This window comes from Solenopsis invicta, chromosome 13, assembly GCF_016802725.1.
Source record: "Solenopsis invicta isolate M01_SB chromosome 13, UNIL_Sinv_3.0, whole genome shotgun sequence".
NCBI lineage: Eukaryota > Metazoa > Arthropoda > Insecta > Hymenoptera > Formicidae > Solenopsis > Solenopsis invicta.
Window position 1 is genome coordinate 14702119 of NC_052676.1, and position 17908 is coordinate 14720026.

Below are 17908 nucleotides of genomic sequence, written 5' to 3' on the forward strand. Positions count from 1 at the left end.
GTAAGTATAGAAAATTTCCCTAGGCTAATCGGATTGACGATTGCTGTCTCAAATGTAATCCGATTGATGACGAAAGCATGGAGACCGAGAAGCATGCTTGAAAAGTCTCTTTATTTTTTTAAATAATAACACAAAAAATCAAAGATTAAGTTACAAAGAATGATTTGAATTTAGATTTATTGTAATTTTTTTTGTCTAAACACTGGATTTCGTTTAAATTTCTGTTTGTAAAAATTAATTAATCTATTCTAAAGTTTGTGGTTATATCGGAAACAAATCAAAATTAATAAAACAATTATTAATTATTAGGTACATATTAAAGCATATAATATTTCAAGCATATCATATAGAATTCCTGTTTATTATAAACTTAGTAAACATAACTTTGAAATTATTCAACTACATTATACATTAATCAATATTAATTTATATGTTAAAAATCAATAATGTTTCTAAAAATGTTCTTTTTATTCTTTTCCAGATCGTAAATAAACTTCAATTCCATGAATAAATAAAAATTACTGGAAAATGGATTTATATGAAGAGGGCATTATTGAACAATATCAATTTGTGCTAACTTAAAATTTGTAAAATCTACTTTTCTTTATTAGTTGTTTATTAGAGAGTAATAATATAAAAATGTAATATACACATCATATATGCATACAATTATTTTAATTTTATTTGTGTATATTCCGTTCTTATATTATTACTTTCTAATGAACAACTAACAAAGAATAGCAGATTTTACAAATTTTAAGTTAGCACAAATTGATAATGTTCAATAATGCCCTTTTCATGTCAATCCATTTTCCAGTAATTTTTATTTATTCTTGGAGTTGAAGTTTATTTACGATCTGGAAAAGAATAAAAAAAACATTTTTAGAAACATTATTGATTTTTAACATATAAATTAATATTGATTAATGTATAATGTAGTTGAATAATTTCAAAGTTATTTTTACTGAGTTTATAATAAACAGGAATTCTATATGATATGCTTGAAATATTATATGCTTTAATATGTACCTAATAATTAATAATTGTTTTATTAATTTTGATTTGTTTCCGATATAACCACAAACTTAAGAATAGATTAATTAATTTTTACAAACAGAAATTTAAACGAAATCCAGTGTTTAGACAAAAAAATTACAATAAATCTAAATTCAAATCATTCTTTTTAACTTTATCTTTGATTTTTTGTGTTATTATTTAAAAAAATAAAGAGACTTTTCAAGCATGCTTCTCGGTCTCCACGCTTTCGTCATCAATCGGATTACATTTGAGACAGTAATCGTCAATCCGATTAGCCTAGGGAAATTTTCTATACCTACGTTGAGTACCATTGTTCAATCCAATCCGAGATCCGATTAGTTATCGTAAACACCCACTCACAATGGCAGATGCCTAGAGATTTTCCGTAGGTTGGGTTAGATAAGTCAAGATGATTGGTTGGCACTGAACTCAATACATACAGGAAAGAGCCGTCCTATAGAAATCGTGTGTAAAAGGCCGGTCAGAGAGAGAGAGGCTTCCATTATGTTGACTGTTTCTCTTCTTCTTAAGCTCTTGAAACCTGTCATTTTTGATGGTACAATTATATCTAAAAGTTAGTCAAACCTCCTAACATTGAACTGTACTCTAACTGGAATGGGCACTGCCATATAACGTCCGTAAGCGGAAAACGTGATAGAAATAGCATGATGCGAGGGGCCACCTCTCTTTTTCTAAGCGTTCTCTGCGCATGCGTTAGCATTCACCTTACATTCCTACTCAAAAGTTAAATTTCTTCTTTGTTTTCATGTTGATACAACATGTAACGGAATTCGTGGAAACGAAGAAGAAATTAACTTTTACTTAAAAAGTTACTTAAATACTTAAAAAAATATAATACAATTTTGCTTTTGTTTTATTTATGTATCATTCAAGTCGCTCGTTTATCTATTCTCATGTGCCGGTACTGCAAAACTTTCTAACGTGACTGTACTGACAAAGAGAGGTGGCCCTTCGAAATGGCTCTCTCTCGTCACGTTTTCTGGCGGCTAGTGCCCATTCCAGTTAGAGTATAGTTCAATGCCTCCTAAAGTGTCTTTGAATCGTTTTCTGAACTCATCAGTTAGCATACTTTTGACGATGCTTGTACCGCTAAAAAAGAGGCCTATGAAGGAAGAGGCAACTTAAGAGATAACATAACGTAACCCTCTCTCTCTGACCGCTTTTTTCCGGCCACGGCTCTTTCCTGTATGTATTCAGTTCAGTGTTGGTTGGTGGGCTATCGGGATGTGCGCTATCGAAACCCTCCCTTAACCGAGATTGGTCGAACGACCGTCCGTTCTAATTGGACGATTCCAGCAAATGGCAACGAACCATTGAACTATACTGGGGCTGTGTTCCGATATAACTGCCAGTACTGGCAGTGGTGAAAAATTCGTTCCGTTATTGGTACGCAGCGCACTGCGACAGCATCTAGTAACATCAATGACGTCATGAATGGTAGCCATATTGCCACTGTGATTACTGCAGCTTCCAAGGTGAGGTAGCTACAGTGCAATATGGCTACTATGCTGTTCCGAAATACGATGCTATAGCAGTGCTGGCAGTAATGCAGTAATATTGGAACAGTTGTGACAGTGTACTGTCATGACGTCACATTTACTGCACTGCCAGTAAAAACGGAACACAGCCTGGGTTAAAACCATTGAACTATACTCTAACTGGAATGGGCATTAGCCGCCAAAAAACGTGACGAGAGAGAGCCATTTCGAAGGGCCACCTCTCTTTGTCAGTACAGTCACGTTAGAAAGTTTTGCAGTACCGCCACATGAGAATAGATAAACGAGTGACTTGAGTGACATACATAAATAAAACAAAAGCAAAATTGTATTATATTTTTTTAAGTATTTAAGTAACCTTTTAAGTAAAAGTTAATTTCTTCCTCGTTTCCACGAATTCCGTTACATGCTGTATCAACATGAAAACAAAGAAGAAATTTAAACAAAGAAGAAATTTTTTGAGTAGGAATGTAAGATGAATGCTGACGCATGCGCAGAGAACGCTTAGAAAAAGAAAGGTGGCCCCTCGCATCATGCTATTTCTATCACGTTTTCCGCTTACGGACATTATATGGCAGTGCCCATTCCAGTTAGAGTATAGTTCAATGGTTAAAACCCACTGCAGTCAAAAACGCTATAAAAGTAAGTTTATAATAGCCGTAATCGTAAGAAATTGACCAATCATGGTCGATTTATAGAAGAATAGTCGACTATGATTGGTAAATTTCTTACGGTAACGGCTATTATAAACCAATCCTAAGTTGACCGAAGGTTGTGAAACTGGCCTTAAGAAGAAGAATTTCATGTAGAATGGGCTTGAGTAATCTCGTTCAATCTCGTTTATTTCAATTTCGCCGGTTAGGTTAGGTTAGGTTAGATTTTGGAGTCCTTCGATTTAGATCTTTGACGCACGTGTTTCATATTTCGTGTTACGGATATAATAAAATTGTAATAAACAAGTAAAATAAGGATGGAAGAACAGAGAAAACGAGTCGAAGATCACATGACGAGAATGGTCGAAGAAATTGACAAGTCGTATTTACGGAAGATGCAGGTGCTTTGAATATCAGATTATATATTGAATTGCTGCGCATGTAAAATGTATATTTGTAATATGTTTTCTATGTATTTGAAGTGGTCAAAACTGAAAAACAATATAAATTAATTTTTTTTTTAATTGAAATGATAGTTTGTAATTATGGATTGTTTAAGCTTTTAACCAATGAAGAAACATTTAAAAAGATTGTTGATATCAATGTAAACCATTAAATAATTATCCCTAACAGCACAAATCTCCCAGGGACATTCATAGGACGTCCGTATGTCCTAAAGATGTCCCTGGGATGTCCCATGGATGAAGTGTGCTGTTAGGGATAATTCCTAAAAAAGATATATTTAATAAACTAAATTAAGTGGAAAAATATTAAAAAATATATATGCAAGTTTCAAAGTAGAGAGGTGTTTTTGGTAGTGTAACAACACAATGATAATAAGAAAGCCTTCTTCGGTCACAGCTAGATCTTAGTGCCGAATATTGGGAGAAATATCACTGTGCCTAAGTGGTCGAGGTGGTATGGTAAGACGCCAGGATCGGAGATTCTAGAGGTACCAGATTCGAACCCTGGGTGGGGTGTTATTTTTTACAATAAGTTTTTTCAGGGGGGAATGGGTATATAGATGCAAATCAGTAGCAATTATTATATTAAATTAATTAATTTAATAAAAATCATGATATTACTAATTCTTATTTGATATGCTGTGTTATGACCAGAAAAAATTTGGCAAACATTCTGGTTGAATTCGAAGAAGTGTATATAAAATTACATGAATAAATATAGGCACTAAGATCTAGCTGCGACCAAAATATGCAAGTTTCATTTTTTTAAATTAGAGTTACACAAATTGAATATTATGAATATTACAAATATTTCATATCAATACTTAAAATTTTGAAATATTAAAATACATAGCAATTTAATATTTAAAATCAATATAAATTGTTAAGGGCTAATGAACAAAGCTAAACACTGTGTTATAAACAAATAAGATTTAAACATTGGACCTTATAATTAATACATTACATTTTAAGTGAAATGAAATGTATTGTAATAGAAACATATGTACAAAATATATAATAGTTTACTCAATTTATATTATTGCAATCATAGATTAAAAATTACGGTTGTATACTTATTCAATATAAATAAATTTATGATACTCTGCAAAATGTGATATAGTTGTATACATATTCCAGATCAAGTTGTATTTTAGGATATGAGATCTTGATTTTTTTTTTGTTTAATATTATTCAATGTCATCTTTATTGTAATCTTATAGGGATATTCTAGTGCAACTGATGTTTTTTTGCATTTTTGGGAATTTTTTATAAAATCAAAATTTTTTAATATCAAAATTTTTCTATATATTCATTCATATTTTAAGAGTGCTTATAAATTTTTTGATACAAAAAAAAAAATGAAAATTAACTACAATGGACTATCTTAAAATCATTGATGCAAAAAAGTGTTTAAGCATAGTGCCCCATGATTAAGGGGGAACTTCGTGTAAAATCGATCTTTTTTTACGTTTCCTGTTTTTTGCTGAAATTGTTAGGAAATTATCTCAAAAATATGAAAAAAAACATTAGAAAGTTATAAGTTTCCTTTTGTGTTAATTTCAAAAAAATTTTTTTAATAATTTAGGTATATGCTGTGCATTTTTATATAAACTAACGAAATTTTCTCGAAATTTTTGTTTAACATTAATTTTGTGACCTCGGCGTAGGCCGGAGCAAATTCAAGGAACCAACTTCAAGCAGCTGCTGTGCCGCCATTTTGAAATTTTTCAACAATAAAAAAATTTTTTTAATTAGTTTAAATAGTGAATATTAGCGTATACTTTGTCTGCATTTAATAAATTTTGTCATTAAAAAAAAATCGAGAAGAAACGGTTGTTTACATGAAGTTCCCTCCTTTAAGCCAATTCTGTTCATCAGAAACAAAAAAGTCAAAATAATTCTTAATTCATATGCCTTCGGTTATATCAAGTATCAGGATGAAATAAAAATATTGAAAATTGAAAAAATGATGTCACTTTGAAAATTAAGTTTTGATTTTTGCAAATCTTTAATCTTTAAATGGCTGTGAAAATGGAAAAATAAAATATTTTTACATAATCGTGATAAGGGGTGATAATCACACATGTGCTGAAAATGTATGCAAAAGTTCAATTGATCATGTCAATCTTGAGATATCATAGACACCAATTCCAAAAATATAGTTGTGAGAAAAAAACGTTTAAAGTTTTGTATACTGTTTATATGGAGAAAATTTTACTCATTATTAATTAGTCAGGCCAGGATCATAAAAGCGACCCTCTTCATACTCACACAAGTCATACTTATTGTTAGCTATCATTTCTTAGCAATCGATTTTTGCTTGTTTAGCAAAGTCACTTTGAACGGCTAATGTGAATATCGTTTCTGAAGGTTATGCATATCTCTGCTTTCTGTCCAATAGTCATTATTTGTCATTATTTTTAACCCTTAAACACATTTGATCCGGAAAATTACACATTTTCTGGTTTGGGAAATCCCACTCAATTTGTCTTTGTGAAGTTAGCACCTCATCTTTCTACACTGCAAGTTTTCATGCAAGTTCTATTTGCACTGACAATTGTTCTAGAGTTCCTGATAGTTTGCAGCAATAGTTTTATCAAAATAAGAATAAAAATGATGATTTGAAAATATGAGGTGCCAACTTTGCATGGTACCTAATCTAACTTTTTATGGCACCTAACCTAACCTTGGGTTTTAAAAAAAAAATTAATTTTTACTATGAAATTCTATAGTTTTCGAAAAGTTTTCGAGTTTCTAATAGATATAAACTGTAGTTCTGGTCATTAAATATTGAAAAAAATTTTTTTAAATTATTGCTCGCACCTCAAGTTACCAAACAATTGATTTTCATGATGAAATTCTATAGTTCTCGAAAAGAGTTTTAAAGTTTCCAGTAGGTTACAATAACAGTTACGTACATACATACAGAGGGGGGAGAGAAGTTAAATATTAGTTAAATATATATAATTACATATATAGACACAGGGTGTCCCAGCATTAGCAAAGGTCTTTTTTAATGAGCGAATTTTTCGGAATATTCTAAGTCGAAAATTCTAATACGAAAATGTTAAGGTTATAATATTTTTCTAATTATAAATTATTAAAGTTGTCCAATTGTAGCATCTAAAATTCGCGCGCTCAGGGATAGTATATAGCACCGTAGTAAACTGTCAAATAAATTACGTTGATGTACTTTATTTGATAATTTTGACAGTTCGATTTATGTATGGCTTATTATTTCGTACCATTAAGTTGACATTAATCTTTATGAATAATTTAAACTAAACAATCACTGATGAACAAGACAAAGTTTAAAAATGACTTCTTATCATTACGTGAAGAATTAAGTTAATATGTAAAGAGTCAACCAATATGCAAGGACATCTTCACTATTATACTGTGCTATGTGCTATGCCTGAGCCTGCAAATTTTAGGCGCACAATTCGACAATTTTAATAATTTATAATTTGAAACGTTATAATCTCAACATTTTTAATTTACAAAATTAAAAATGCTTTATACAATTAAAATACATATATATGTTAATCTTGGGTGGAAACGTCAATTTTATGTTAATAACAAAAAATTAAAAAATACAGTAATAATCCACAGATTTCTAAACTACATTAGATCGCTAACTTAGGTAGTGGGGGTATAGCAAAATTGAAGCATGGATAGGATGGATATGCAGCCATTTGTGACACGAACAATCGCGCCAACTTCACGAAAGATGTATTGAAAGATGTATGTCTTCTTCACAGAAGATGTATCGTCATTGTTGTTATGGCAAATTGGCACAGCGTATTCTTTTAACCTTAGTTTATAGGCACCTGGTCTTACCTCATAATCTTTTGAGGTAAAATGATCACTACAGATTACGCTATTTTACAGGCTTAAAATTATTTTGAACTGTATCATTCCATTTCTCCAATACTTCTTTCTTAAATGGGAATCTAAACGTATCATATTAAAAATATTTACAACATAAGTCATAAAATAATAAATAAGTATAAAATATTGAAACTTAAATAACATAATTTAACGTCAAATAACATAATTTATCTAACATAGTTTCGTACAGAACAGAAATTTGTGATATATATATACTTACGTAAAAAAATATAAATCTGGTTGTCAATATTTTTATAGTATTTTACACAACAAATTTGTGGCATTTTAAAGATTATCCTTCTATTTTTTTTTTTTAACACGTTTCTTAGTACACACAATATAACACGATGACAGAAATATACGAAACATATTAATTGAACGAACGGAAGTTCGGCCATTTGCAATGTGGAATACTTAGTGATTACTTCACTTCCCCCTACCTAAGTTAGCAATCTAGTGTAGTTTAGAAATCTGGTAATAATCATTCACATCTGCACTCATCCACACCATAGAGTTGTCAAGCCACGACAATGTCAATTTAATCTGACAGTTGTACAGGTTTCCTGAGTAAAACGAAATATTGCCACCCTTCAAACAACGTGATAGAATAACACTACATCATCGAAACTTAGATCGAAAGCTTGGAAAAAACGATTTTGCTTGCATAAAATTATATGCGTATGTGAACGCGATCTTTGTATATTATAACATGTATTTCATTTAATCTTTTACTTTTCAGTCACAGCGAAGTAAATTCTAAATGAAAATAGAAATGGTAGTGATACATTTTTACTTCGCATGTTGATACATATCATTAATTTTTTACAATTTTGTTAATTGTAAGTTGAAATCATGTCACTTTTATCATAAAAATTTACATATTGTTTAACACTGCAAAACGCGTGATATCAGCACAAAATTACCTTTTCAAAAAAAAGGTTAATGAAAGGTGTGGATGTGTGTATCAAATTTTTATTTTTTCTACAAATCTGAAATGATACTCTGTTTATATTAAAAAATCTTTCTGTATTAATCCAAGTGGATGTATTTAATTTAAAAAAGTTTTAATGGAATATATAACATTTAATCTTAAAGAATCAAGAAAGAAATAGTACAAAATGAGAAAATTTTATTGAAATAAAAAATTATTAATGTACAAAAACTTGGCGCTGCTAGATTAAAAAAAAGCAATAAAAAGAATAGAAATAAAAAAGAATGCGACAAATGTAACAAATAGCTTGAGCGTATGTGAACGATTTAAATAAGTATGCAGCTTAGTACAGGATAAGTTTACATTTTTATTAATAAACTTAGTTTGTACTTAATCAACAAAGCCGCATACTTATTTCATTTGCTCACATACGCTCAAGCTATTTGTTACATTTGTCGCATTTTTTTTTCTTTCTTTTCTTTTTATTACTTTTTTTATCTAGCAGCGCCAAGTTTTTGTACATTAAAATTTTTAAGAAAATTATCGCAAGCAACCGCGCTCGCGAATCGATTCGTCTATAAATCACGCGACCAGCGAACCTGTTTTCGAAAAATATCGCATACGAAAATACTAGGGAACTCTATAATATATGTAACGTATACTATAGTATTTTCGTATAGTTTTGTATACGATATTTTTCGAGAATAGGCCCTCAGGCTAGCCCGCGTATTGCGTAATAGGCCTCGCCCACCACACTGCTCGTGAATGCACGATCGAAACCGCGCCAGCACGGCGTATCATGCATACACTACATCATCGCGTAAACACGTACTTGTATATAGATTCCGTTACCTGTAAATACTCGCGTTATTTTTGCATTTCGAATATAAATCCGTTTCTGTACATACTCGTGATACTCTATTTTTTCTAATTCTGCATTATGATCATTGTTAAAACATTCATCGCGATTTAAAAAAATAAAGCTTGTGTCGTTGCAATTGAAACCATAAACTCGCGTCGTCATTTATATGCCTTTCCTTCTTTTCACTCGAACCATTCTCGTCGCCCGTGCCAGCGAGTTGATGCGCGTACGAGAAATTAGTTTATTTCAAAGTCATGAGTAGTTAATAAAATTTGTTACAATAACATTTCAGTGGCATTTTACCTTACATACGAGGTGTGTTCAAAAAGTATCGCGAATTTTGAATTTTCGCGGGTTACGTATATTCGAATTTCGATCTTTTTGTGGCGTTATGTTGGTACTCATGTCTCTCACTTATGCCGACAAGCTCGGCCATTTTGAATGTTCACTTAATTGTTGACAGCTGCTTTGCTTGCACGTGTTTTGGATCGTCTTCGATTTTTACCTATTCAAAAAAATGGATCAAAGAACCTGTATCAAATTTTGTGTGAAAAACGAAATTAAGTGCGCGGATGCATTCCGAATGTTGACTGTGGCATACGGAGAAGCTACCTTGGACCGAAGCAACGTTTATCGGTGGTACAAAATGTTCTCAGAAGGCCGAGAAGATGTGAACGACGAAGAGCGTGCCGGACGCCCGAGCACTTCAACAACAGACGAAAAAATTAATGAAGTGGAGAAAATGGTATTGGCCAATCGTCGAATCACCGTTAGAGAAGTTGCTGAGGACCTAAACATATCGATTGGCTCGTGCCATTCGATTTTTATCAATGATTTGGGCATGAGACGGGTCGCCGCGAAATTCGTACCAAAATTGCTCAATTGCGACCAAAAACAGCATCGCATGAACATTGCTAATGAGATGTTGGACTCTGTCCGCGACGACCCAAATTTGCTCCAGAGGGTCATAACTGGTGACGAATCGTGGGTTTATGGTTATGACGTGGAAACCAAAGCTCAATCATCTCAATGGAAGCTGCCGCACGAACCAAGACCGAAAAAAGCGCGCCAAGTTCGGTCGAATGTGAAAGTTTTGCTGACAGTTTTCTTCGATTGCAGGGGCGTGGTGCATCATGAGTTCTTGCCACAGGGTAGAACGGTCAATAAGGAATATTACCTGCAAGTTATGCGCAATTTGCGCGAAGCAATCCGCCAGAAACGCCCGGATTTGTGGAAGAACAAAAATTGGCTTTTGCACCACGATAACGCCCCTGCTCACACATCGTTGCTTGTGCGCGACTTTTTGGCCAAAAACAACACACTAATGATGCCGCAGCCACCGTATTCCCCAGATCTGGCCCCCTGTGACTTTTTCTTGTTCCCTAAACTGAAGAGGCCCATGAAAGGACGACGTTACGCTACGCTTGACGAGATAAAGACGGCATCGAAGGAGGAGCTGAACAAGATAAAAAGAAATGATTTTTTGAAGTGCTTCGAAGATTGGAAAAACCGTTGGCACAAGTGTATAATATCTCATGGGGATTACTTTGAAGGGGACAAAATAGATATTCATGAATAAATAAATAATTTTTGAAAAAACACAAAATTCGCGATACTTTTTGAACACACCTCGTATTTCATTGACCCAAATCGCTCCGGAAACATTCGAATCTGTCTGAGCGTTACGTATACTTTTAGACTACGCAGTGGCTTACTATCGGATGCGCATACTCTTGTCTTTATATTATGGGTAGATTATTAAACAAGTAAACAAATTAGATATAAATTTACAAGATATATTTTTAAATATCAAGAGATACGGTAGTGGTCGCGTCAAGGGAACGCGCAGCACGAGACCGCACGTGTCTCTTTATGCGAGTCAACAACTTCCTGAGATTATCGGATCTTAGTAACGGTTGAATTGATCAAGGTCTCAGTAGGCTCAATCAATAGATTGAGTGAATTGTATTAGAAATGTGTTTTTATTTTTTCTCTCCATACTTTACGAGCGAAGATTATCGCTCATCTAAATCTCGAACTTTTCCTGTAAGATAATACGTTATCCTCGCCTTTGTCTAGTTCACAGTTTCGATATTAGCTGCGCTCGCTTACGGATGTGTTACTAGTCATATTACTAGTCGTGTTGAAAGTTGTCGCATTCAATAAATTCAACAGCTGGACAATATTATTAGACTGTTTTTTGACGCGTTAATTTATTGGTTCTATAAGTTCTAAAACTAAGAACTAATTACGTTTGATTGCTATTAAATGGCTGAATAGCTACGGGATGACGTTTAGACTCTCTATAGTTTTTTCAACACAAATGCTTTTTTTTACGCAATACTATCAAGTGATACAGTAGCGTCGCGACAAGTATATAAAAAAGTCGAGTCAATAAAAAGTTTGTGTCAATATTTTGTGACTATTAGTTTTAATTTCAATTTGTGTATAATTTTAATTCCGGATTTTAAAGAACGTTGTTAAACTTAGGAAAAGACTAATTGTAAGGTGTACCATTCTTCTACTAAAAAATCTTAATATGATTACGGATGCATTTGGTGGATGATGAATATAAAAATATTTCATGATACTGGAAATGATTTTTAATATCACATCAAATTTGTATAAAATATCTTGAAGCGTTTTCTATATTTTTAAAGTTTTCATAATTTTTTTCTCAATTGATATTCATCCTATATTTTAAAAATAAAGCACTTTAGGACGTACTTTTTTTAGAATTTTTTTTTATAAAATAAAATAAGTGATGGAATATTTAAAGTCAAGGAACTCTTAAATTTTTTGTGCTTACTTAGGAACCATCCTGTATGTAACAGTTTTACATTATATACAATACTTATTATACATAATATCATATTTAATTTTAGAGAAATATGCATCAATGTGCTGCACAATGTTGTGAAAATGAATCATATAGCATACAAAAAGTACACACCTGCGTGGAGAATTGTAATTCTTCTTTGATTAAAGCACAACAATATGTTCAAGGAGAATTTGAACGAGTGCAGGTAATCAAGCTTGTATAATTTTATTTCAGTTCTGTAATCTGGCTGCTTATGCATGTTGTAACATTTTGTTTAAGAAACATTGAAATATCCTTGATTTTTATTTTGATGAAATTTTGATAAACTTGATGTTCGCTTAATTTAATGAAAATCAATGAAAATGTAATGAAACTTTAATAAAAATTATTAATGCTGCTTAATGAAACAGTGAGGAAATTTAATTGAATGTATAATAAATCTTTGATGAATTACAATAATTATGCAGATATTCTGTAATAAAAAACTAACTACATTTTATTGAAATTGTGAGGAATTTTTTTATAAAATTGCAACAAAAAATCTGTGGTAAATTAATTATATTTTATAGAAACTAATAAATTTTTGATGAAATTTTGATGAAATTATTGAACAAAATATTTCAAATATAGAAAAGGAATAGTATTATGACTATTATACTGTAAGCATTATGGCTGTCCTTATTATCTTTGTTATTAAGTAACGAATTCTAATTGCTTATATATTGAATCATTTGTTTAGTAGCCTGATTAATGGGTTTAATATGCCAATACACAATAGACAATAATTATTATAAGACATTTTATTTTTCAGCATTTCGAAAATTTTTTTGAGTTACATTTTAACATTTAATTATTTCCTCATTATTTTTAAATTTGAACGTTAAATTATCATACGAACGACTGTATAATTGTTTTTTTTGTTACTTAATTTGTTATTTGGCTATACACATTTCGAGTTATGCAAAATAATTCAATAGCATAGCATTTTATTAATACGGCTACTTAAGTGATATTTTTATATCAAAATTAATTTTTTTAATTTATTTTTGAGGTGACCATATTACCACTCTGTTTCCTCTTCCACCTATTAGGCAGTACTGTTGCATTTTTATAAATCATTTAAGCAACGAATATTTCATAACTTTGAATCCAGAATCTATTAAACAGCATTTTAACGATTGTAATCCTTCAAGTTTTAATATAAATAGGGTAACTCTGATATTTATACCACGCGAGGATTTACTCCGCAAAAGTTAGAAAAAAATAAGAGTGAAGGTAATTTGTTCACAACTCTGTTATATGCCTTATGTTATATTAATATTGTATTGTGATTTCAGTTCTTTACTCTTAATTAACGAAAATATCATAAGTTGAATCGATTTTTTAATGTACTAAATAGCGCGATCATGTATTACAACTTACGTAAAATGATTATTATAGGGAATGTAAAAAGTTTAATGATTATTTCATATGTAAGTGTAGAGCGATAGTAAAGATCTAAATACGATGGTAAGCTGAAAAATAATGCACACATGCTTGTACAGGGCGAACAAAAATAAATAGCAAGATCGGGCAAAGAGTACATTAAAGTACACTTCTTAAACTTCAAAATCATATATTTATTTTTCAACATAGTCACGGTTAAGGCTAACACATTTCTCCCAACGTGTAACAAGTTTTTTCATTCCGTCACTGAAAAATTCTTCCGATTTTTCTCGAATCCAGGACTTCATAGCTGCCTTCACCTCATCGTCTGAGGTGTAATGATTACCTTTGAGGTGTCTCTTAAGTAGAGGAAAAAAATAAGAATCGCAAGGCGCAAGATCGGGGAAGTAAGAAGGGTGTGGAATCGGTTCAAACTTCAGGTTTTGCAGAGTCTCTGCAGTTGCGCGCAAGGTGTGTGGACGAGCGTTGTCATGTTGCAAGATTATTGGGGCCAGGCTGCCTCTAACACGCTTTTGAGTGATTCGTCGGTCATTTTGAATCATATCGTTGACGAGTTTGCGATGATTATTGTTTGTGGCAGTGATCGGACGTCTACTGCATGTTTCATCAACAATCATGGCTTTTCCAGTCAACCAGAAATTTTATTATCCATCGATTTACAGTAGACCTATCAATAGTATCGTCACCATAACCATCCTTTAAACGACGATGAATCTCAATAGGAGTCACTTTTTCAGCAGTTAAAAGTTAGATAACAGCACGCTGTTTAATTCGCGTTGATGTAGCACTAGAACACGTCTCCATACTTCTACTTCTCGAAATATACTGGATGAACGGAATGACAAAAATAAATATATGATTTTGAATCTTAGAATTGTACTTTAATGTACTTTTTGCCCAATCTTGTTATTTGTTTTTGTTCGCTCTACAAGCATGTGTGCATTACTTTTTAGCCTACCCTCGTAAGGTACTTGAGCCGAATAAGGCCCAGTACTAAATAAGGCCCACTTTTAAATTTACCATTTAAAAACCCGCTTTATGTTTGAAATATATGCTTAAAAGATATTTCATAGGAAGTAGATAAAAACTGAATAGGAAATTAATACCAGTGGCAACACGTTTATTCAGTGCAACGAAAGCTTGTAACAAAGTGAGTAAATTAGTCGTTTTTATAAAAATGTGTTGTAAATTTAATAAGTATACATTATTTTATGGTTTATTACAACATATTATAATATTATTCAACTTTCTAACTATAGGAAAAAACAAATATGTATATCAATTTTTTGGAATAAATATACTTTTTTATAAATAATGTATTAATAAATAAGGCTCACTTGTACATTTATTGTTATAGCCATTATCATTTGTTTATTATGTATGTGACTTGCAACAGAATAACGATTTTCAATGATACTAACTTTCCATAAGCTAAATTTGCCACTAAAATAGCCAGAATTTCTTAAAGTTAAAGTATCAGTTATAGACAAAATTAAAAATAATTGTGATGTTTTACTAGTAAAATAGATTTTAAAGGATTTCGTATTTGTGATTAATAATCATTTTAACAGTGAGTTGGAAAATAATATTTAATTCCTTTGTTATTTTCAATTTATTTTTAATTTGGCCCTTATTAAAAGCAGAAGAATTTAATAAGGCCCAATATCAGAGTTTAAAAACATTTCTTTTTTTTTTACTTAAAAATGTTTTATATAGAAGATAATTTTATTTTGGCGAGTGGTTAAAATAAACATTCTTATTTAGTTTATTTCAATATCTTTGTAAATAGAATTTATAAAAAATAAAATAAATTAGGGGGGCCTTATTCGGCTCGGGTACCTTATAAATAAAATACAAGTACATAGCTCTTGAGTTCTTTGCATAGGCATTTCTTCGCAAATATGTTGGAAATATCTTATACGGCTACTTCAAAATGCTACTATCAAAATGGAATTACCCTATTGATTATTAACAAAGTTATTGAATAAAATGTAAATGAGTGCCATATTACTACCGTTTCCTTAACATAAATTTTAACAAAATATTGAAATTTTATCAAATGTTATTATAAATGAACTGAACACAGCTCTACCGTGGAACAATATTAAATACACCTGCAAAAAGAGATGGACAAGGAAAGAGAATTTGTCATCTTTGGTTATTATTATTAAGAGACATAGTGTCTAAATAAACTTGTGTATACAAAGTGAATCATAATGATTGTCCCAACGTTTTACTATAAGAAATGACTTATCGACTGCAACTATAAGATTCACCCTGTATGCATGTATATGTATACGGTCTCGGTTGCAGTCGATAAGTCATCCTTTATGGTAAAACCTTGAGGCAATCATAATGATTTACCTTGTATATACATAATCAACAAACATATCGAAATAGGAAAAAAACCATTATAGTGGCTCTTTATTCTAAATGATCATTTAGAGGAAAGCCACCATAGTAGCATGTAGTAAAGGTCAAAACATTAAAATTTTTCCACCAGATATATAAAGAGATGGTTGTATTTGCACATACAAACATGTACATACATTATCAGGATTATCTGTGCCGTTATTATAGGAAAAGGCCCATTTGGTCGATTCTAGTTTCTAAGATATTCATTGTTTTGTCAATTTCGGTTAAGATAATCGAAAAAAAGTTTCATCATTCATATAAAGAAATCCGAGATCTAACTTCTGACGTTAATCTTTTGTATTAAATAAATTATATTAAGATGATAAATGCGATTTATTGTTGAGCAAAAAGGACTCATTTGGTCGTTATGATAATGTGACATGATCGAACGCGTTTGTGTGCTGTAAGTAAATTGTTGAAATATATTATTTTTTTTTTTACTAAAATTGTTTTTGATATTAATTACAATACAAGTCGGTACTTATAATCCAATTTTTTTTAAATAATTTTATAATTCTAATTCTAATTTACAATTATTTTATTGTGTGCACTTCATTAACAGTCTCCATCAAATAACTTTATTTTAATGTTTTACTGATAATTTACTGATGAATTACTTCTTGAAATTCTTGTTTTTTTAAAATGGCCCATTTAGTCCAGACCGTATATTACGAAATAGTTTTCAGGTAAAAAAGGTTGGAGTGTGTTTCATCTGATGTTAATTTGACTATAAAAATGTATTGTAAGAAATTTCAACATATTCGGATGATTTGATTTATGTTACAGCGATTTAAAGGAGTTTAAACTTTCAACTTGATTTTTTCAAAAATGCTGCATTTAAATGGTATTTTATACTGGTCTCTAATTCATTATTGAATTTGATGCTAACTCCATTTCGACCAAATAGGCTTTTTCCTATAACAACATATACGTGTTAAATATTCAGGTTAATAGACATACTTTAGGCAAAAGATTTCAATTTCAAATAAACATGTTTACTTAATTTTTAAAGTACATTATTTTACAGAATCGCTTACAAAGGTGTATAATGGAGTGCAATGATAATATAAAAGACAAAATGGGACCAAGCCCAACTCAGACTGATGTGGACAGGTATAGCGAAGAATTTGAAAAGTGTGCCACTAAATGTGTAGATTCTTATTGCGAATTACTGCCGACCTTGGAAAAGACTATGAAGAAAATCCTCAGTAAAAATGAGTTCTCGTAACAGTCTTTCTTATAGTTGGAAAATAAATGTTAACTGCATCTCAATTTTAACATTTTTTAAGAAAATTGTCTGATGCCTAATATATTACTTAAAAAAAATTTGTTTACAGGTACAAAATAAATGTAGCAGTATTTAAATCTGTTATTTACATATATAAATTTTTGCAAATACGATATATTTTCTACATGACTTATTCAATAATCCCAATGAATTGATCTAAAAACTATGATTAGCTTAATTCTCTATTTCTCTTTCTCTTTTTCCTTTATACTGCATCTGATTTTTAAACCACATAAAAGTATTAAAAGGATGCTGAACTTGTTTGTATTACTGACAAAAATTTTTTATTTGCGTAGTTTATTTTATTGTTTATACAAATTAAGAAATTTTTTCCTATAATTAAAATATATGCATTAAAATCCATACACAGAAAGATTGATTTATGTCGAAGATGAAAAAAATTCAAAAAATTAGATTTTTATTAATTTTTAATCTTAAGCATCTATATGACATTATGATGTTTTGACTCGTTTATATTAACGGCCAACTACTTTGCATAAAAGTTTTAACTTGTATTTACAAAATGCGGATAATGTGGTTTGCGAATGATGTGAGAAAATAGAATTCTCGACTTATACACTA

The 17908-nt window shown here is 30.9% G+C and overlaps 1 protein-coding gene across 1 annotated transcript; it reads left to right on the forward strand.

Moving 5' to 3' along the window:
- Window positions 1-3384: 3384 nt before the first annotated feature.
- On the forward strand, window positions 3385-17491 carry LOC105199500 (protein FAM136A). The gene is made up of 3 exons (XM_026139662.2): window positions 3385-3609; window positions 12242-12382; window positions 17066-17491. The coding sequence occupies exons 1-3, from the start codon at window positions 3526-3528 to the stop codon at window positions 17264-17266; spliced, it is 426 nt and encodes a 141-aa protein (XP_025995447.1). The 5' UTR covers window positions 3385-3525; the 3' UTR covers window positions 17267-17491.
- The last annotated feature ends 417 nt before the right edge of the window (window positions 17492-17908 follow it).

Coding starts and splice junctions, on each gene's coding strand:
- LOC105199500 (XM_026139662.2), top strand. CDS start 3,526: ATGGAAGAACAGAGAAAACGAGTCGAAGATCACATGACGAGAATGGTC. Junction 3,610..12,241: donor CGTATTTACGGAAGATGCAG/GTGCTTTGAATA, acceptor ATTTAATTTTAG/AGAAATATGCATCAATGTGC. Junction 12,383..17,065: donor GAGAATTTGAACGAGTGCAG/GTAATCAAGCTT, acceptor ATTATTTTACAG/AATCGCTTACAAAGGTGTAT.